The sequence below is a fragment of the Fundulus heteroclitus genome, chromosome 18 (genome assembly GCF_011125445.2).
Source record: "Fundulus heteroclitus isolate FHET01 chromosome 18, MU-UCD_Fhet_4.1, whole genome shotgun sequence".
NCBI lineage: Eukaryota > Metazoa > Chordata > Actinopteri > Cyprinodontiformes > Fundulidae > Fundulus > Fundulus heteroclitus.
In genome coordinates this window covers 20,613,235-20,635,486 of record NC_046378.1, presented here as the reverse complement: position 1 = coordinate 20,635,486, position 22,252 = coordinate 20,613,235, and the positions used below count along the sequence as shown (strand labels likewise).

Here is a 22,252-nt window from a genome sequence, read left to right as displayed (position 1 = left end):
TTTTAAAAAATAAACAGTCGGATTTTCCAAACTTTTGGTGACAGTACTATAAGAGTTACATTAACATGGGGTGTAAATTTAAGATAAAGACGGGGACATTTCTAGTAATATGCAGTGGATAGATAAGCCAAACGGGTTTTAGGAGAAATTTCTCGACTGCTGTTGCCATAGCAGCCGCCCCCAAACAGAGAGCGCGTGGACGGAGGCTGATTTTAAACGACAGCCAATGTGAGCGTAGGTTGGCGTCACGTGGCCGGTGTCAGAGAGTGACAGCCAGGTTCTAAGCACATTCGGTGGCAACTCGTGCTGAGTCGAAGCGGGAGACGTGAGCCTCGGAGGGCGGACTTCTTTTAAAAGAGAAAAAAAAAACAATTAGATTTTGTGTGCACCTTCAAAAGTCAGCGGAAATGTTCAACAGCATGCTGAGGGACTTCGACGAAGACCCTTTCTTTTCGTAAGTAGCCGAATTGAGCAGAAATTCAGAATTTATCGACGTTATTGTAAATATAAAACCGCTATGAAGCTTATAATGATGCATGTGGTCGGGTCAGGTTTTAAGTCTTTAAATATATTTACAAAAACTCTGTTTTATTAAATGCTGAAAAACTATGCAAAAATGTGGCACGTTTTATTGGAATTTTATTGGTTACCTAGCAACGGCTGCTGTTGAGGCTGTTGAGGCGATAAAACGTGTGCAAAGCAAACCCCAAAGTAGAGTCTTAAAAAAAGTTGCAAAAACGATGGATTAATTTATGTAGTGAGTTTAAGAATATATCTTAAGTGAAGAAATACGTCTGAGCAAAATGTAGAGAAACTTTCGCTGTTGACGTTTGTCGTCGGGCTGCGCTGACTTTGACATGATCCATGAGCTGTAGTGCGGCCACCACTTGACCCGACTTCTAAGTCAAGTGTAGGGGCTGGCGAAATTTATTTTAGGGCTGCTTCTTATTTCAGCGCGGTGTGTTCATTAAAGAATGTATCCCCAGTGAGCCCCGAGCTAACAGAGGAAATATGAGTCGTTCTTTGTAAAAGTATACAGAGCCCCAGAAAAGTATTCACACCCCATAGAATTTCTTCAAATCGCCTACATTCATTTTATTGTAAAAAAAGAAAAAAGTAGCAGATAATCTGGCGGTGGAAGGAAGATTATGCATGGATGGTTTTCCTTTTTGAGGTGTAAATGATATAAACTCAACAAGGTGTGGGATGCACATGTTTTCAGCCCATTTGACTCTCTTATACCTTAATAAGATTGTTTTCCAGCTGATCTACACAGGCCTCTGATGTTTGTTTGTTTGTTAGTTAGTTAGACATCATCAGTGCCAATAAAAAAAAAACAGCATCACAAAGACCAGGGAGCACACCATGTATGTCAGAGACAAAGTTGTGGAGAAGTTTAAAGCAGGGTTAGGTTATAAAACAATATATCAACTTCTAATCAGACCACTCAGAAGCTATAAAGAATTGAGCAGTGTCTTTGATACGTTTTTTTTTTCCCCAGTGTATTTTCATTCAGTAACTGAAAGTAATTTTTCAAATCAAAACAACATTATTTGGTGCTTGTGTGTTGTCTTGTTTCTCTCTTTCGTTCGACATGCATCCATAACCTTACAAAAAGTAATTCATTCTTTTCTTGTAGAAGTTTGATCATTTTCTGAAACGTGAAAAATATGAATTAAAAATGTTTTTTTTCCAGAAGTAAAAACTATTTTATGTGTAGTTGTTTATAAAGAAATGATTTTATCGTTTTTGCGGGAGGCCGATGCAGCTTCTATAGCTAACTAACTTTAATTAGCGAAGCAGATGGCAAGAGCAGCCATGTGTATTGTAAAGACTGCCAGAGCATCGTCTAAGGCAAGAAGCCCGCATCACAGTAACTTTGGAAGAGCTGCAGAGGTCCATATCGTCACAAATCGAGCCTTTATGGAAGAGCAGTGATATTGTCCAGTTGTTACGGGGGGAGCCTAAACCCCCTCCCCACTCGAACGGTCTGAGGAAAAAATGTTGAATGAGGTGTTTTGTTTTTTTCAGCTTTTTATCCTGTCTGATGGCTCAAGGTAGAGTATTTTGCAAGGAAGGATTTCCTGTCTGCAGATCTGCAAAGCTGATAGAGACACACCCCGAAAGGACTTGCAGCTTTCATTTTTCGGAAAAGGGGTTCAACTAAGTTTTGGTTAAAAGGGCTGCATACATCTAGACGTCTCACTTTTTAGATTTTCATATGTAGAAACCTTGAGGCCTTCCTTGACAATTTTGAGGTTGTGATGTGACATTATTCAAAAAGTTGAAAGGCACTACAGTTTTTTTTCCCTTTGTCTTAAAGTCTGTGAATGCTAAGAGTCCTTTTTGTCTGTTCTTTCCCATTTATCTTGTACCAGAGATCCATTTCATGCTCACCGGGAGCATATGAGGCAGATGATGCGCAGCTTCTCCGAACCCTTTGGTGCACCTTTAATGCCCAGCATCACCGATGGGAGAAACCGCGGACGTGAAGCAGCAGAATATCCAAGCTCATCCCCCACACTAAGAAACGAGCACCGGGTGAGAACACAGATTTTATTTAGATTTAATTTTTTAAATGAACACCTCTCTTCAGATTTAGGTGATGCGCTGCTATCTGAATATCATCCAGGCCTGCCCCTGCTTATTTTATACAATTCAGCTGTCGTGTAATGTCTGAAGGAAGCTTGGTGTTTACTAAGGTTAGGCTGGGAAGCTGCCCACTTCTACTGTAACTGATACTCTGCTTGCAGAGGTGAATGGCCATGTTAGTCTCTGGTTTTTGTAGAAGGGCAACCCCTTTGGCCTCTCTTAACGGTTAGAAGAGCTATTCATAGTGCATTGTTCCACTAATACACTCCTTTCTAGTACAGACATGCACTGGCCTGTTGGACAGTCACAGTAAAACTGTGACATTGTGTTTTATTGCTTTTTGCTTTTACCATTTCATTGTCTTATTTAACCTGATTGGTTGATTAAAATAGCCCATGTAAAATCTTCCTAACTCTGCTCAGATGAGCTGCTGCTGAAAATAGATATTTTTTAAGCACTTCTCTAGATTTAGATATGAGGTGAAAACAGTGAAGCAGAATTCCTGCAGTGTAATGCCACAAAAGGATTCACATCTTCATTTCTATAGTTACAAATTTCAGTACATTCTATTTGTTTACTTTTTTGGGGGGGGGGGGGGTATGTTTTTTTTATAGTTTACCCTGACAAGCTTCCGCTGTCCTACTGTTCTTCAGTAAGGGCAATGAAGCTCTTCATACAGCATGACCAGCCACCACCGTGCTTCACAGTGGGGACTGTGTGTTTAGGTTGGTGCAGTGTTGGTTTTCTTTCACACATAGTATTTTGCATCTGGGCCTTAAAGTAAAATATTGACCATTGCTCCTTCTTCCTCATATAGGCTGTGTCCACTACACAGCATTTGCCAAACTTTTAACTGGGTGTCTTAAAGTTTGATTTCAACAGTTACTTTCTTCTTGCTACTCGTCAACAAAAGCCATATTTGTGGGATGCAAAACTTACAGTGTATAATCCAACCCTGCTGTAAAGTAAACTTACCTCCCTGGTGTGTTTGTGGCTTTTTATGATGCTGTTTGTTCACTGATGTTCCGTAACAAACAATTGAGGCCAGAAACAGAAGATACTAAGTGTAAATTACACACAGGTGTACTCTATTTACTAATTGGCTGACGTTTGAAGGCAGCTGGATTGTGGCAGAGTACATAAGATACAAGGTTTCCCCCGCCACCATGCTTTACCCCCCACCCCCCCGGCTAGGCTAAGCTTAGTTTCTTTACTTGAAATGCTCGATGTTTGACAGCAACATAAAACGTTCAGCAGCGAGCGTAATCTGCAGCACATCTTGGAAAGGAGGAGGTATACTTTCGAGCGCGATCAGCCTTGCTTGTTTTGTGTAATAGACCATCCTGCTCATGTGCGTGCAATCCTGGGTTCATGTTCTGCATGGAAAATCATCACTCTTCCACTCCCTCAGTGTCACTGTGATGCGTTTAGGTAACGAAACCTGGTACCGTTGGATTTTACGTGAACCGGTCCTCGGTAGTACCGACAGGATTCGGTCGGCCCCTATAAAAGTACTGAATCCAGTACCCGTCCCTATCTGGTCCACTCGGCAGAACGTCTGGACCGCTCCAACCTCGAATCAGGGATATTTAACATGTTGGATTGTCTTGCCCCGATATCTACCATGTGGGGTGTCCACCAAGGACAAACGAGCATAGAGCCTGTTACATGCAGCCAATCAGAACACAAGGTGATGGATTTCTCAGGAGTGAAAAAAACAACTCGCCTCCATTTCATAATGCAGCAAACGTAGACCCCACTTCTTTAACCAACGCCTTTTCCTATTGTTGTTTTTTCTCTGTTAACATCAGTTCACAAACTATCACTATTAATCATCCTGGTCGTCCATGTTTATTTACTCTGAAGTCCCATTTGATCCTGAGAAGATTCCCCAGATTTCCCATCTGACATCTGAATGATCTTAAGTGAAATCCGTTTGTGTGTGGTGTGTTGTGAATATCGGACACCACACACTGTACAAGCAAGCAAGGTTTATCTAAGATTTTTTTATTGTTACGTGTGATGTCTCTCAGGCTGTGAAAATCGGCTGACTATTTTAAAATCCTGCCGTGTGAACCAGCCTTAAAGTTCCCATCTGGAAGAAAACCTCCATAAGCTAACACGCTAGCTGTTATTAGCCTTGCGCAGGCTACGGTAGCCAGCTGTCCCCTCCCTCGAGCTGTGTCACGCATCGCTCCTCATAGTTTTTTATATTGTAAATCATCAGCAATCAAAAAAAAAAATAAAAATATTGCAAATCATTTTTGAATTATGTGTCCCTTTCCTTTACAATTAAGCACTACTTGCTGTTAATCTTTGATATTAAAACTTCCCAAAATAACATTGAAGTTGGAAGCATGACTCAGAATCAGAGTAGACATTTTATTGTCCCAATAGGGAAATTTGACTTACCGGTAGTCTTTGAATGTGTGGCACCAGCCTTTGACTTATAGATAAACCAAACAAAAAATAATCAAGCAAGACACATAACTGTGAACAATTTAAAGCTTTAATCAGCAACATCCTCTGCAGTCACTGAATACCTGTGGTGTCCAAACTGTTTGCACTACGGGCAAAACGTTTTTAAAAAAGCAAAAAGGGTAAATTATTTTCTTTTTACCCACTAAGAAATAATTAGGCAAAGTACAGAAGAACAAAAAAGGTGTCAGATGTTTGCCTTCATTAAAAATGTGGGACATTTTCTTAATTTTTGGGGTCAAATGTTTTTTATTTATCAATTTAGTAAATATTTCTTAAATCTGTTCCGAGCTACAAAAATGAGAACTTTTTGTCAAAACCCCTGCTGTATTTAACTAGGTTTAATAAATGGATGTACCCAAGTCTGTTTTTTGAGCAAAATGTTGCCTGATTGTTGTTTTCTGCTTTCGTTTAAAAAAAGCAGAAAAAATAAGGCTAATGAAAGAAAAGAAAAAATGCTTTGTGTCGTACCTAACATTTTCCATTTAGGAACAATCAAAACCTCATCCTAAAAATCATTTAAAAAGTGTCTTTTTGCATTCGCTCCATTTAATGGAAGGCCACATTTGTATACCAGTCCTATTCAAAATTATTCCAAAGGCCGCAAATGTCCCCGGGGCCACACTTTGGACACCGCTGATATAGCTGGTTCGGGTGTGACGTTTGGGCCGGACTCATGACCCAACTTGCTCTGTACCACTGTGGTGTTAATTTCTCTGGCTTGTAATAATAATGAGAACGTGTACTGTATGTAGAGAAGTGGTGTATATTTGATCCACTGTGTCAAAGTTAGTCGGAGTCACCTGCTTTAATCCAAGTCTCCCATGAGAGCTGCTATATTTATCCTTGATAATGGCTTACATCACAAGTGTGACCTCAGTCCCACACAGTGTGCTTTCTGCTGTTTGCAGCAGGAGGGCTCAGCCTCCTTCACAGAATAACCACAATGATAGTGTTACAATAGGAACAAAAACTACTATGAGAATTATTTAATACAATATTTTCTGTTTTCCTTTAAGTCTGCAGATCATTTATTGACAATTTATTGTTTATTTAAGAGGGAAGAAAACTTTAGTCCAGTTTGAGAGTTGCTTTGTTGACAAAAAACCGAACAATTAGTTTTATGAAATAGAAAAAAAATACACCCAAAAGTTTAAATTTATAAAGTACTGCTTTAATATTGATAAATGATCAGTAGAATCATAAACCTATGAGAAGATGCACGCAATCAAAGCTGCATAAACCGTGATATCCACTGTTCATTAATCTGTAAAGACTGCTCTCTGATGTCACACGCATTCAGTCCAGCAGTGGTGGAAATCCCGGAGTCGTGGCGCTCAGATTGCTGGCTTTGTCACGGCATGTATTCCATGTTCAGATGTCATGGGCCCTCTATTCCCTCATTGTTGCTCTTTTCACCCATCTGTTTCGCAGAACTTGGCATCGCTGGTGCATTAGCAGCTAGATGACAGACAGCTCGCTCCCAAGCTGTTCTCCAGTATCACAGGCGCAAATATGCACACACAAACACGTTCGAAGAACACACACACATATGGCTACAAAATATGTCAGTAAGCACAGTGACCCACAGTTCCAGCTTGCAATATTGATGCGTGTTTGGGTGGTTGTGCTACTTCTGTGAGCTTATAAATAATCCCAGTGGGAAGATGCATCCTCCCTCCCTGGCTGCTGAGTGCTCACATTTTGCCACTACCCACTGCCATGGTCATGTTACCCTTCACAGCCTTCATTCATCAAAGCACCTGTTTACAAAAGCAATGTGAGATAACAACACTAATGTCCTATTAGGTTATATAGAAGGACATATTATTTTGTTTTCCTAATCTTTAATAGGAATAATAATCATTATTGTTGTGCTTGCCAAATTTGTTGGTGATTTATAGATGTATGCAGTTTTTGCCTTTTTTTGTTAGAATTAAATGTTTCAGATCGTGACGCAAATTTTACTATCAAACAAAGATAAACTAAACAGAATGTTTTGAAATCATTTCAATTATTGATGGAAAAATGGCTATCCCAACCAGCCCTTTGTTAAACCACAAGTACAGCGGTAAAAGGCTGCTAGAGCTGTAGAAATCACTTTAATTGGACCTGTCTGACAACATGAAGGAGACTAAAAAAAACAACCTACAAATCTTCACGTTCTGATCCAAGGCATTCAACAAGAAATGATGAACAGTTTTCTATGGCATCTGTCAGTCTGGAAAAGGTTGCAAAGCTATATCTAAGGCTTTGGGACACCAGTAAACCACAGATGGAGACATCATCCATATAGAGACAATATGTACCAGTGGTGACTGTACCCAGAAATGGGCGAGAAACTAAAATTACTCCAGAAACGTATTAACGACTCAGCCAGGATGGCACCAAAAATGCGGAACAACAAATAAAACTCTGTTAAGGTCAGTGTTCATGATTGAACCATGAGAAAAAGACTGTACCAAAATGGCATCTACATGGGAGAGTTCCAAGGCCAGAACCATGCACTGTTGACCTAAAAGAACACAAAAGCCCATCTCACATTCGCCAAAAAGCACCTTGATGATTTCTAAGACTGTAATGGGATGTATCCCATGGACTGAAGTGGACAAAAGTGGAATTTCTCCCATTACATTTCCTGTAAAACCAGCAGAGCATTCCAGAAAAAAGATACCGTACCAACAGTCTAACCGTTGCAACATGGTGGTGATAGCATGATGGTCTGGGTCTGGTGTGGTGCTGCAGGGACTCAATTTTCTGTAATTGTTGCAATCATGAATACCGCTCTCTGCTGGAAAATCCTGAAGAAGAATATCCAACCAGCCTGTGAACGTAAGCTCAAGCATACCTGGGTTAACTTGTATAACATGATATTTGTTGGGTATATGAAAGTATTTTTTGAATTTGAATTACGGAGCACAACTGATCCATAGGACACCATCAAGTCCACCTCTGAGCTGCTTAGAAAGGCAAAGGAAAGGTTGAAACTGAACCAAATAATGTGGTTAATCACAGTTAATTCATGATTTGACAAGAGGAACTAATTACTTCATAACTTAGGACCATGTTGGTTTGTTGGTCCCCCCCGTTCATAAATTAAATCATCAACAGTTTTGTTTTCTTACAGCTATCTTTGTCTAATATTAAAGATTGTTTTATATGTTGCACAAAAAGCAAAAGAAATCTTTAAGAAGGTAAGAAATTTTCACAGCACTGAAAAGTCTTTAAATCGAATAATTTTGTTCCTAACGATGGCTGCAAAGATAAATCAAGAAATTGTGCATCTTTACTTTTCTTATTTCTTATTTGCCTCTAATGGACCAGTGGACTCTGTTCAAGAGCTGAGTGAAGGAAACAGAAAAGAAATGTTCAATCTCAGTTGTCCAGAAAGCACAGAGTCTTTTTGGCAATTTGTAGACAAAGTATTTTCTGTCTGCCTTTATTTGCTCTCTATGTCCTCTTTTCCTACTTAGTCTAAATGTGAAGCATACTGCTAATGCGACTGACATTTATTAGTTCACAGATGCCACTATGGGATAAAAGTGGCAGTTCAAAAACGTTTTTACATCAGCTTGACCTTTGAAAAGAGCTGAGAGTGCAGCCTTGGACTCTACGACCCCCCCCCCCCCCATCCCCCCACCCCCCATGGGAGTCATGTCCTGACTGCACCGCCCGGCCCACTACAGCCTTCCTAGAATGAGGCTCGCTTTCAGTGTTAAACCCACTCTAATCTCGGCCGATGCGACCTAATTACACATGGAACACTAGTCATTCAACACCCCACTGATTACACACAATAACCTGGCACATCACAACCCCAGAAATTCCCCTCACACGCACTCTGGAGATGCTTAGCCAAGACCATGGGGGTCACACACCTGTGGTCTTGGCAGGCAGGGCTCAGACTCTGGCTGTGGGAGGCTGCAGGCTGCTTCTTTTATATTGACCCCTAGCTGCAGGGTTTCAGCTACGTGTATTTGATCGTAGTGCACCACCACACCAAAACAAAAGACTCCACACCTTCAGAATGAATACAGAAATATGTTAAAACAATGTAAAGCATATGATATAGCATAGCTACTGTGTATTTGCACACTTATTCTTATTAAAATCAGAGTTTACAGTTAATTAAAATATCATAAGATTAAAATCGACTTTATTTTGAAAAAACAACCTTCCAGCTCCTCTCTGCCTCGTTGCAGAGCTGCTTAGTGTATGCAAAGACATTATATAGGTAGACACCCTATGTACTGGCGCTGCCTATTGGAGCTGACGGTTCAGCACGGCAGCCATCTTGGATGGGTCTCTCATGCGCCCCAGTGCATTTATTTATACTGAGGAAGCTGTTTGCCCAACTAAAATAAATCCTAACTCTCCAGATTTTTACCTTTTCACACGGTTTGGTTTGTTACAAATGGCAGAGATGTGGTTATGATACAGGACGCTGTCACACATTAAAAAAAAACTGTTTTCGTGCTGAAATACGGTGATTTATGCTCTTAACAGACAGGCATGTGGTATATTAATGTATAAATATGTGACTTCATACTTTGTTTTATGCTATTTAACAAAGACAGATATGGTATGGCATATTATTAAATATGTAAATAATGATGTGCTTTCATGCTGAAATACTTTGTTTTATGCTCTTAAACAAAGAGAAATTTGTATTACATATTAATAAATGTATCAATGAGGCAGACACCATTTCTACTTTTAAGACTAGGCATAAAACTTTCCTTTCTGACAAAGCTTATAGTTAGAGTGGCTTAGGTTACGCTGAGCTAAAGTATCTCTATAGTTATGCTGCTATAGGCTTAGGCCGCTGGAGGACATCAGGGTCTATTTTTCTCACTCTGCTGAGTTCTACTGTTCTCCAATTTGCATTGTTTGTTGTTATTTCAACTTTTAACTTTATGTTCTCTTTATCTCTGGTCTGCCATTTTGTTGGTGTGTCGCCATCCAGGGGGGCAGATCTTCTCCCATTACCCTCTCTTACATAGAAAGGATTCCTAAATCAATGTGTGCTTCTGTGCTTTTTGTGTCTCTGCTCTATCTTCTCTAACCCCCAGTTGGTCGAGGCAGATGGCCGTTGACACTGGTTCTGGTTCTGTTGGAGGCTTTCCTTCCTGTTAAAGGGGAGTTTCCCTCTCCACTGTCACTTCATGCTTTCTCAGATTGCTGCAAATTAAAAAAGGAAGACAAATAAGCAGGCTGTTTTTACTAAAAACATATATTGAGCAGATTGTTGCCCAGAAATGTGATGACTAGTTTTTCCTGCCTCACACTTGGAACATCACCATAATTATTAATTGTTGTTATTATTATTATTATTATTATTATTATTATTATTATTATTTGTTGTTGTTATTTCAACTTTTAACTGTATGTTCTCTCTCTTTTTTTTCATAGTAGGTACACCTGGTCTGGCGTTCTGTTAGCTGTGACATCGTCCAGGGGAGGCAGATCATCCTCTATTATCCTCTAACATTGAAAAGATTCCTGGATCAATGTGTGCTTCTAACCCCAGTCAGTCGAGGCAGATGACCGTTCACACTGAGCCTGCTTCTGCTGGAGGTTTTTCCTTCCTGTTAAAGGGGAGGTTTCCTCTCCACTGTCGCTTTATGTACTCTTAGATAAGAAACATTTTGACCAATCTGCTTGTATTATTTGATTGAATTTAACTATGTAAAATGCCTTGAGATGACATGTGTTTTGAAATGGTGCTATATAAATACAACTGAATTGAATTAAATGAATACATTTTATATTTTAATAAAGAAATAAGTTGGATTGTTCATTTACATTTATTTTCTTCTCTCTTACACACATAAAAGCCTGAGCCTTCTCTACACACCAACAATAATTTCTTCATATTTTTGCATGCTGTGCATGTACGCAGTTTTTTTAAAGGCTTGGAAAAGTCTTCTTTAAAATTTCCATGGCATTCCATTGTCTTACACTACCCAGCTTGCAACTGCAACAGGAGCTTAAGACCCTTGAAAAAGGGTGTGTTTGGTACTCTGTAACACCAGGGTACGTTATTTTGCAATGTGGTTCAGCCTTAGTTTGTGAAGTACATAGATAACAAATTAATGCACATGAAATTATCGTACATCGGTTGGGTTTCTGCGTTGTTCTCGCCAAGTAAAAACTCATCTTCAGAGCCAATCTCAGCCCAAAATGGTGATCTGCACTGCGTGATCTACTTTCAGTAGTTAGCGCTGGTTATTGCAACCGTAAGCTGCAGAAAATACAGGCAAAGCTGCTCCCTTTGTGTTTACTCCCGTTGGCTATGCCAGCCTAGAATAGGAGAGACCCATCCAAGATGGCGGCGGCGCAGGATGTACTCCAGCACATAATGAGGCATCTAATGACCCTGAGTTGTTTCCATCTACAAAGCATTTTATTGGCTTGAAAAAATCAGGGTTCAGGGGAGAGTGTGGTGCTCTGTTGGTTTGTTAGAGACGTATCGAGTAGGGCAAGAGAACCAATCAACTTTAAGAAACATGAGAATTTACTGTAAATTATTGTTATCATGGAAAAAAAGGTATTGAATTCTGACATGATAGCCTCTGGTTGAGGAGGTTTGTAAACCTCAAAAAACTGTGGGTAGGATTGTTGCTTCTATTGTTTGAAATATATTTTTTCCCTCCAATGTTGATTCCATAAGAGCATCATTTATATCAACATTTCTTAAAATCTGATTTGCAATTATTTGTGGACTTGTGGACTGCTGTTGATGGTGGTATTTGTCAAAGTAAATACCACAAGCTTTGATAAATACTTTGGATTTTTATTTCCAATTTTTATTGGAATGGTAAACATTAACTGAACATTAACTGGAAACAGCTAAATAAATGCAGGTGGTGTTACATTACCAAGTTTTTACCCACTGATTTGTTTTATTCTGTGCTGGTCTTTTGTTGACCCTTAAGGAAAACTCAGGGATTCTTTTAATACAAATTACTTGGCAAAATATTTATAGAGCGTGAACTTTCCAAACATAAAAAAAATCCAACATTACAGGAAGCGTTCTGGTGGCAGCATCATGCTGTGTGGTTTCTTCACAAGGGATAGGAAGATGGATGGCGGTAGGTACAGTCACAGTTAGAGGCTACAGAAGACTTCAGACTGGGGCGGAGGTTCACCTTCCAGCAGGACAAGCACCTTCGACATACAGTCAGCTGTGCAATGAAGTGGCTTTGATCAAATCCGTATCGTGTTAGAATGGCCCAGTCAAAGTTCAGACCTTGATCAATTGAAGACTTGAAAATTAACTTCTTGCACATAGTTGAACATTGAACATCTGTGAACTTGTTTACAGATGTTCTTCATTCAGCCTGACTAAACTTGAGTTATTTTGCAAAAACAAATTGGCACACAAGTTCAAGAGAACCTGTTTCCCTTCAAAGAATATGTTTGCATGACACTCTCCTCAGACATTCTGTGGTACGATACTAAACTGATGTTGTGTGAACCCTCAGGATATGAGCCGCTCTCTGTTGCCTCTTGGCAGCGCTGGCAGCACGGTGAGTTGGGTCTTTGTGTGCAAAGAGAAACTCATCCAAACTTGGCAATGTGCATGCTCTAACTGCAGCTGGTTGGGTTCTACGTAACAACCCGTCATCAGAACAGTGCTGGTCCAAATATTTCTTTAACTGTTTGTTAACTGCACCCAATTTTCTGCCTTTGATTTGTTCATATACTCAATATTTTTGTCTATCTTATCCTGCAAACAAGTGGATTTTGCAAGAATCCTATCAAGCAAAATTGCTGTTCCTTTTTTGCAGGGTGTTGAAAGCGACATTTTCCGAGCAATTTTACCAAAGACAGCAAAACATAAAAGTTTCATAAATGTCAAGGATTAATTATAATGAACATGCATCTCAACTTTCTTCACTATATCCATTGGACTATTAGAGGGAATACCAAAAGCAAAGAATTGGCACAAAATAAATTTTAGTCTATTAGACAGTAACAAGGGATGAAAATGCAACGTATACCTTGTGCTCCACAGGGCAAGTAATTCCCACTTTTTAGAATACATTTTCAGTGCACCAGCACTTTTACAATGATTGTAATAAGAATAAATGAAAATACCCCCTTTCTCTTTAATATATGACGAATGATTCCTGCTAAAAACACAGTGATCAGAATGAGGAGTAACCAGTGAGTTGCTTCCTGAAATTAGCAATTTCCATATACAGTTAAAACCACAGTTATTAACTGGCCCAACCAGACAATCTTTGGGACGAGCTAAAGATTCGGATGATGGCCAGGAGGCCTTCCAACCTCAAAGACTTGAAGCTCATTACTTAAGAATATTCAGCAACGCACCACAGGAAACATACAAGAAGCGTCTCAGCAATTATAAGACGAGTTTGGTTGCCGTATTACTAATAAACATCTTTCCATTATTTGTCAAGCAGGGTTTAAATAATGTTCTTCATGTCCATTATCACTTACCATGTATTCTTATATTATTATAACTTAAACCAGATTTTTATTCTTAAGTTAATACTCCTCTCACATTATTTTATTACCTTTTGAGTCTCATTTGGACATGTTCCTGGACGTATAGATGGATTAGTGCTTCATTATTTTCGAAAATATGGTTGGTGCATTTAGCTTTAGCTGTCAGGATTGGAACGATTACTGACAGCCGGCTCATGTTTTCATCTAAACATGTTGGCTTTCCTTCAGTTCTCTGCAGGTAGAATCCCAAATAAAATAAAGATAACAATTCCTGTTTTTTTTCCCTTTTTTTTTTGTTTTTGTTTGATTATCACCGTGAGGCACGTGAATTGTTTACACATTATTACCTTGGTTACAGTTTGCAGAATGCCTTAACATAGGAAGCATTTAACACTCCCTGCATGTAATTTTGATATACATGATGGAGCTGTTTATGACTTGTTAATGCAGAGTGACCGGCAAGAACACGAGTCCAGCTTGTAACCTCTGGTGGCGTTTCACATTGTTTCGCTGTTTATGTCTGAGCAGGAGCTGACGCAGAACCCCTTCAGCATGTTCGACAGCATGATGAGCAACATGAGACACAGGATGGAAGAGATGAACAGAAACTTTGTAAGTTTGCTAATAAAACAGGCCTTCCTTTGTTCTTAAATGGTGGTCAGTAAAGATAAATAAAAAAGTATAATGCAGTAGTGATAGCCTTGTATTGTATTGTGTGCTTGTTCTTTAGGAGAACGTGTCAGCTGATTCAGACACCCACGCGTTCAGGTCCTCGTCAGTAATGACATATTCAAAAGTTGGAAATGAGCCTCCAAAGGTCTTCCAGGCAACTTCGTCGACTCGCTGTGCCCCGGGAGGAGTAAGTTCCCATAAATGTGTGGAGATGTGCTGACGAATCTTGCTTAGTGTCTTGAGCTTCTCAGGATAAATATGTCTGTGAGGAACATGGAATAACAGATAGTGAGGCTGCCGCCTCTAAATAGAAGCGTGGGATGTTGTTACCGACGCATTTAGCTAGAGAGGCGCTGATCTTAGTAGTGGGGACGATTTCCAATCTCTGGTTTGTGTTAAAGCTGTCACCTGCTAGTGCTAATTTTGGCCAATTCCAATTCCCGTATAAGAACTCCAATTAATGGCGTTTAAAATATTTATTTAAAAGCCTTCCTGCTGGGAGCTGTTCATCATTTTAGGAGCAGAGGAAAAAGGGCCCAGGGGTGTGTGAGAGAAATGAGGCGCTGTACAAGAAAGGTTTTCCTTTTTTTAAAAACAAAGGCAAATGATTCCATGGTTGACATTGCAATGCAATTCAGTTTAACGCAAAAGTACTTTATTAATTCACAAGAGCAATTAAATATTTCAGCCCACACTATCCAAGGTTCTTGAAAGAGTTGTTGTAGATGCTGAAGGCTGTGAGGAGGAAGGATCTCCTGCAGTGATCCGTATTACAGTGGATCTGAAGAAGCTTCTGACTAAAGACACCCTGTTGTTTTATGACTGCGATGGAGAGGATGCTTCGGGTTGTCTGTAGTGTTCATTTTATAACAGAACCGTCATTGTTTAATCCTTTCCAGAGGCCTCAGAGCTGTCTGTGAAACAGAACCACCCTTCTATATCAGCAGGTTGAGCTTGTTTAAGTCACTTGCTCTGATGCTGCTACCCCATCAGAAGAAATGGCAGAAGAAATCACACTCTCCACAACAGACTGACAGAGGGAGTTCAGCATCTTGCTGCAAAAGCACCAAAGCTTCCTCACGAAGTATAGTCTGCTCTGTCCCTTCTTGTAGAGGACATATCTGTTGCATCTTCAGTCCAGTCCATTGTCTCTATGAACACTGAGATAGTCATACTCCTCCATCACCTGCGTACGTTCACACAAAACGCAATCAATGAAAATCTTTTGGTCTTCTGACATTTCGCCTCTCTCTTGCAAACAATCCGCGCTGACAAGTTTTCTCCCAGCTCACTTCACCGCGTCATCAAATCGGAGGAGTGTGAATGAACTGCAGACATGCTGGTGAAAACACATTTTCACCAGCATGTCTGGTAGGATCTTACACATTTTGTTGTTCCTCTGACTTCAGTGTAAACACCTGTCTGATATTGGCAGTAGCTAATTTTGAGTCGTCCTCCTTCAGTAACGGCATCCGGACAGAAGAGTGTTGCTGTTACCTTATCCTGGTAGCACTTTCGATGGTGCATTCACTGTTTGAAAGACCAATTAAGCCTAAAATCTTATGATTCCAGTCACCAGGAAATTTCTTGTTGCCATCCTACATTTATTATCATCAAAAACAATCCAGTAGCTACCCTAAACTCTTAATAAACAAATTAGCTCGTTTTTCATGACCACTAACAGCTGTAACTCTGCTGTTTTTCCCAGATTAAAGAAACACGCCAAGCCATTAAAGATTCTGAAAGTGGACTGGAGAAGATGAAGATCGGACACCACATCAAGGACAGAGGGCACGTTGTTGAGAAGAAACACAACAGGAAAACTGGAGAGAAAGAGTTCAACCAGGACTTTCAGAATATGGATGAATGTACATGAAAGCTTTGCATCTTTACACTTTAAGACAGTCTGACTGTTGGTCCCACTGTCATTCTTACTTTTACCTTTCCCCTGCAGCTGAAGCGCAGTCTTTTGACGATGAATGGCAGGAGGAGGTGTCCAGGTTTCAGTCAGCAGCCCCCATGTCTAATATAATGCAACCTCGGCTCCGTGCTGCCCATCATGCCGCCCTCCCTGGTCCTGAGCAACCCCACAGGTCGGTATTCAGGCTTCACGCAGCACTGAACAGGACTATACAGACAAGCAGACACATGGTCCATTCTTCAGATGCTGCATACCTAAGTTAAACTTAATCAGCTTGTGAATGTTATGTCCTTACTTGGTTTCTGTCTTTGTTTTTTTTTTCTAGAGATAAAAGAAAGAACAACTCTGGGGCTAAAGGCTCAGGCAACACCAAGAAGTAGAGATGTTGGTGTGTCTGTCTTTATGTTTAATTAAAGTCTTTTAAGCAACTTACAGTGGTACCTGTCCCCTCCAGAAACACACACCACATGTAACTGAGAAAGATGTGTTAGTAGTACAAATACGTTACGTTTCCTTGTGCCACCAACCCATCTGGTTTAAACAGACAGATAATTACCGAGCATCTAAAAAGCTTGATGTCAGTCTTTTTCCTTTTTAATCGGGTCTTTAGGACAGGTAATAATATCTGAAACACAGTAGTCTGAGGACCAGGTGTGTTAGAGCCATCTACAGCTCCAGTGTAGCTACGCTGAATAATCTTGTCCGTTCAAATCAGGGAACTTTGAGTTCCTGTTTAGCTCCAAGTGGCAAATCAAAATACATCACCAAACGATGTATAGGTTGCAAAAGAGCGTATTTATACCCAGTGACATCATTTAAAGTTTTTTGTTTTTTCACAAAGGAGGAACACATTAACTGCAACATGTTATTTCTAACGCCATGCAAAAGTATTCCTACCCAATAAACCCATCCAGATTTTGTTCCATTACAACCACAAACTTCTATCACATAAAGTTCCATCATGAGATCTAATGTGATGAACGAACACAAGGCATTGCCTAATTGTGTCATAATTACACCGACAGCCCTAAATAAAATCCAGTGCAACCGGTTGTCTTCATAATTCACTTCCATGGTAAGCAGACCCAACATGTGCGTTCTTTAATCCCAGTGGCTGCTCTGCGAAGCTCAGAGGTTTGTTGAAGAACATAAATGAAACGGCAGCGTTAAGACCGAGGAACACCGCAGACATGTAAAGGAGAAAAGAGGTTTAAAGCAGAGTTAGGTTATAAAACAATATCCCAAGCTTTGAACATCTCACATGACCGGTATCTGCAGATGGAAACAGCGTGGTCGTCCCTGTAAACTGGGAGCTCAGGCAAGGAGAACAGTAATTAGAGAAGCGCACAAGAAGTCCCTCTTACAGTTTCTCACAGCAAACGTGTGGAAGAACAAGTTCTGGTCAGATGAGATATAAAATTAATTTTCTGAGTTATGTCCAAAATGCTATGCTGCGCATGGAGGAAAAAACCAACATTGCATGTCACCTGGTACACATAATTTCCACCATGAAACACGGTGGTGACCCATCCTGCTGTGGGTTTATTTTTATAAGAGCAAAAAAAATAAATTTTATACATTATCACGTTAACAATCACAAATTTATAAAAAGCTACAATTTACATGTCTCTTTGTTGTTTAACACGGAGTTACTTGTGTGAAACATAGCAATACACACAGGATGTATCTAGTCGTGTTTGTAATTAGTATCCACGTGTGTTAATGCTGTAGTCTTTGTACAAATAATACTATCCCTTTCCTTTTTATATTGTTGCTCGCTTCCATTTGTTAAAACTCTGCGCTGTGCAGCAAAGTCTGGACAGCACAGGGATTACTCTCAGTAAACAAAACTTTATTCTTGTACGATGTGTGTTTAAACATTAGATCTGTGTCAGTTCAGGATGTCTGCAAATAAAACTTGTGAAACTCAATCTGATTTTATCTTGTTTCACCTCATTCAATATCTGGGCAGCAGTTCAATTATAATAAAGCTGCACATCAGGTTTATAGGAGCAGAAGTCTGCTTTAATGAGCCTTTTATGCCTGCTGGTCAGCCAGAGGAGTATTTTTGGATGGCAGCGCTTGTCAGTAGCTCAGATGTGCCTGAGGCGTTGCACAGCTGCAGGCCAACCATACGTCACTCTCACATGCTTGTATTATCAGACCATAAAACTTCAGCATACAGGAGGAAGACACTTCTGAGCCTCTGAGATGGATAAAGTTTCAGCCCAAAAACGCACTGTATAAAAGTAAAAAAAGATCTGTCCCACCTATTTCCTGAAAATTGTCAAATTTGCCTATGCGCCATAGTGTTACTCAACTGTCTGGTGGTTAATAAATTAATCGACCTCAAACCTTTTTTAAAATGTTTGTCAACATGTGGGTTTTTTTTTCCCCTGCTTTTGCTTTAACAGATGACCAGATAAACGTGTAAAAAACACTCCAGAAAAGTTTTAATAGTCAATAGAAATATGTTACAAAATAGGTAGCGCTACTTTGTCGCCTCCTGCTGGTCATACAAAGCGCAACTGTCAGGAATATTTACACAGCATTAACAAAACCAACAAAAATAAAATAAAAAATAAAAAACGTGAACAATGATGGATTTGCATCTTCTTGTTGTGACATACATAAAAAAAAAAAAAAAAAAAAAAAAGAATGAGAATATTCAGTCCGGGGTCTAAATGATAACCTGGGGCTGTCCCTTTCCTGCGATCTTCTTGGAGCACTCCAGTAAAGCATTGTGGATGTCTTTGGCACAGGAGATCTGAGACTTGATCATGCTGAGGTACTGGGCGTAAGACATGGACTCTGTCTGCACCGTGTCCGGCTTGGTGGCGGTGGGGACCAAATTGGGGGAATGTTTGGCGCTGTCGATGCTCTGAGAGAGGCACTCGTGCGCCAGACGCTGCAGACAGAATAAGTACATGTGAGTTAGTGAGGTAGAAATAAAGCACACGACGCCTCCGTGACAAAGTTATAACTCTGACAAAGGAAAAGCTACCAGTAACAATATTATATTAGGTACAGAATCAATGTCAGCTGATCATTAAGCCCTTTGGCTTTAATGCAGCAGGTAAATACGTATTAACACATCACCAATACTTTTTTTTTTTCAGGGTTATTGTGTCACTAGTGGCTTGTTTTTTTTTTTTTCCCCCGTAGTAGGCTGACAGGAAAGGATGTTTGAGAGAGGGGGGAAGACATGCGGTAAAGGACCTCTGGCCAGAATCGAACTCGGGTCTGCCGCATCGAGGACTAAGGTCTCCGTACGTGGGTCGTGCTCACTGCCCCTGCGCCATCGGAGCACGACCAATCTTAAGTAAATACATTTCTAAAAGGTGCAATTGACATGAAAATCTCACCAGATGCTGTTAACAACCTATCCAGTCCACACAGGAAAATAACTCAAACCACAGATATCCTTGAAGTAAATTGTGTGCCATAAAATGCAATGGAACAAGGAAAAAAATACTCTACACATAAAGAAAAAGGTCCAAAAAGTACACAACAGTGATGTCATGAGCTGAAATCTATCAGTCATTGGACAGCAGCCCTGCCAATCAGTCCAAATTAATATCGTACCTTAACTACTGAATCCTACGGACGGTATTGGATACAGAACAGTGTTTCACCTACTGAAAGGTTTCAGGGAGCACTGATGGGGCTATAACATGTGGAAACAAGACAATCACGACATAAAGCAGCCACAGCCAGGCGCTCCAGGCAAGGATTCAAACAAAGGCTGGAAAACAACCATCACAAGAGTTGTCCAGGAGCCAAGGACCTCTAGCGGAGCTCTTCGCAACCACCTGGAATTAGCAGAAACGACGGAGAAAACAACAGCAACGCTGTGGGTACACTCTCGCCATGCAAGGCTAGAATAGATTGCTGATAAAAAAAAAAAAAATTAAAAAAAAGCACACTGAAGTGTGTTTAAGGTTTGCTGAAGACTACGGACATATGCCTGAGAAATGGTGGGGGTTCATAGTCTGGGCAGATGAGACCAGAATCAGCCTATTTAAGTAATAATATAAAACCACAATAGAAACCATGTTTGAAGGTCAAAAAGCAGTCGATATTGCCCCCAAAAAGAAAAGTTTGGAGATGTGGTGCTGTTTGTCAGCATACGGCTGATGCAGAGTTCAGAAGTTGGAAGAATGAACAAATGATGAGGGAAAACTCTGCTGCCATCTTCTAGGAGGATGAAGATGAAGCAAGGGTGTTTAAGGCAATCCCAAAGAAGCAGCCAAGGAAGCGCTCAACCGATTTCAGGGAACCAAAATAACACTCAACACTAGAAAAAACAAGGGAAACACCTGCAGCTCAGAGTTCCTAGAACAGACCATCAGAACGTTCAGGGTATAAAGACTGTGTGGACAAATGGGTCAAAATCCCACAGGACTGGCTGGCTGGCTTTCCATACATGAGACTTGAAGCGGTCATTAAATGCATTCCGGTAACATGTTTAATCCCTTTCACATCAATGTGGGAATTACACATCAATTTATAGCCATTTATCATTTGATGTTTCTTTGTATGCGTGGATTGGATGGGTTGTTACCGCCATCTGGTGAGAAGTTGATGTCAACGGTAGCATCACAACACACACGTTTTTGGTTATAACTGTGACAAAATGTGTAAATATGGAAAAAAAAAAAAAAAAAGTGGTACGAATAATAATACAGATAATTCAAAGAAACCCGTGCAAAACCCTTTTTTTAATCAATTGCCGGAAATATGAGGTTAGTGGCTTCGGGACTCACCAAACACAGTTCTACTTGGTCGCAAAGGGCGTAAAACTCCTCTAGGCTTTTGTCAAAGCGCTGGACTGGAGTGTCGCTGCTTTTACTGGAAAAGACAGAAAAGGAGAAGCGTGTTTCAGAAGAGACGAGCCAACTTGTCTGAAGGGGGGGCCATTAAAGAAGCGCCGACGCTGTACTTACATGCCGTTATCAATGGACGTGTTATGGGCCAAATTCATCGCTGCAATCTTCATTAGATTCTGTTAACGGTTAAACATTTCAACGTTATTCAAGCAGACAGGTTGTCTTGTTGACGCACCAACAGTATATTTTTTTTTCTTTGGCCAACTAATAGGGGAGTAATTACCTGTAAACTCTCCTTCAGCTGCGGGATAAGCATCTTAAATCTGTGAACTGGATCAAAGTCTTGCAGCTGCTGCTGCGTTGATGCAGTTTGTTGTAAACCAGCTTGAGACATTTGACCGACAGCCTGCTGTTGCTGCTGGGACGCCATCTTGGTAACGCGATAACAAAGCTCATGCGACGTATCCGGTTTGTCGTGTTTTCAGAATAAAAGCCCTGCAAACTCCTGCGCCATTACCGAACGAGAAATATTTGTTGAATAAATTACTTTTCTTCACTACAAAAAAAAAAAAAAAAAAAAAAAATATATATATATATATATATATATATATATATATATATATATATATATATATATATATATATATATATATATATATATATTCAATCCGTGTCCTTTTGTAGTATAATTGTTTTAGATTTAGAAAAAACTTAGTTTACCGAAACAAGTTGTGATTGAAATCAGTTTGATAGAGCCCTCTAGTGGTAATATAAGTGTATATACATACTTGTTTGTAAATCATGCAATTAAACAAAGTGTATTTTAATTAAATTATAATCTCAATTACTTGAAATGCAACCTTCACACGGTGGCGACTGATTTATTTGAGTACTTGAGAATAGTACTAAATGTAATTTAGATAATGCTGTGCATTTCATCTATTTTTATTAGAGAGAGTAGTACATTATAGGGTAGCATAGAATATTTCCCTTTGTTTCGTTTTCTTTTGAATGTATGTTCGACTGTGGATACATTAGATTTTTATTACAACATAAGCATACTCTATAATGTCACACAGATCAATTATTTGTCAGACTTTTCTGTTAAATCAGTCAAAGCCCTTTTTGCAACAATCCTTGTGAGTTTGTCTCTTGTTTTGCTATTTTGTTGTAAATTATTATTCCATCAAGATAAGCTATTCCCTCCCAAAAACAAGCTGTCAGTCACACACGCCACCTCTGGTGACATCAAATAAAATACTATGCAACTGCTCAGAGTTCT

The 22,252-nt window shown here is 39.8% G+C and overlaps 2 protein-coding genes across 3 annotated transcripts; one reads left to right on the top strand and one right to left on the bottom strand.

Annotated features, from left to right (window-relative positions):
* Positions 1-239: 239 nt before the first annotated feature.
* Positions 240-16,573, top strand: mlf1 (myeloid leukemia factor 1). 2 transcript variants are annotated; one of them, XM_012868070.3, is made up of 8 exons: positions 240-454; positions 2,379-2,541; positions 12,558-12,602; positions 14,077-14,160; positions 14,279-14,407; positions 15,929-16,088; positions 16,175-16,313; positions 16,467-16,573. In XM_012868070.3, exons 1-8 carry the CDS (start codon positions 408-410, stop codon positions 16,519-16,521), a joined length of 822 nt encoding a protein of 273 aa, XP_012723524.2. In that variant the 5' UTR covers positions 240-407; the 3' UTR covers positions 16,522-16,573. The 2 variants fall into 2 exon arrangements, with proteins under 2 accessions (XP_012723524.2, XP_012723525.2); XM_012868071.3 differs by lacking the exon at positions 12,558-12,602 and having other exon boundaries at positions 241-454.
* Positions 16,574-18,537: 1,964 nt separating this feature from the next.
* On the bottom strand, positions 18,538-21,431 carry med29 (mediator complex subunit 29). Its single transcript, XM_012868072.3, has 4 exons — positions 21,254-21,431; positions 21,088-21,146; positions 20,908-20,992; positions 18,538-19,049 (listed from the first exon to the last, which is right to left on the bottom strand). Exons 1-4 carry the CDS (start codon positions 21,398-21,400, stop codon positions 18,822-18,824), a joined length of 519 nt encoding a protein of 172 aa, XP_012723526.1. The 5' UTR covers positions 21,401-21,431; the 3' UTR covers positions 18,538-18,821.
* Between the last annotated feature and the right edge of the window lie 821 nt (positions 21,432-22,252).

Coding starts and splice junctions, on each gene's coding strand:
- med29 (XM_012868072.3), bottom strand. CDS start 21,400: ATGGCGTCCCAGCAGCAACAGCAGGCTGTCGGTCAAATGTCTCAAGCT. Junction 21,147..21,253: donor AGCTGAAGGAGAGTTTACAG/GTAATTACTCCC, acceptor AACCGTTAACAG/AATCTAATGAAGATTGCAGC. Junction 19,050..20,907: donor ACCAAGTAGAACTGTGTTTG/GTGAGTCCCGAA, acceptor TTCTGTCTGCAG/CGTCTGGCGCACGAGTGCCT.
- mlf1 (XM_012868070.3), top strand. CDS start 408: ATGTTCAACAGCATGCTGAGGGACTTCGACGAAGACCCTTTCTTTTC. Junction 12,603..14,076: donor TTGGCAGCGCTGGCAGCACG/GTGAGTTGGGTC, acceptor ATGTCTGAGCAG/GAGCTGACGCAGAACCCCTT. Junction 16,089..16,174: donor CTTTCAGAATATGGATGAAT/GTACATGAAAGC, acceptor TTTCCCCTGCAG/CTGAAGCGCAGTCTTTTGAC.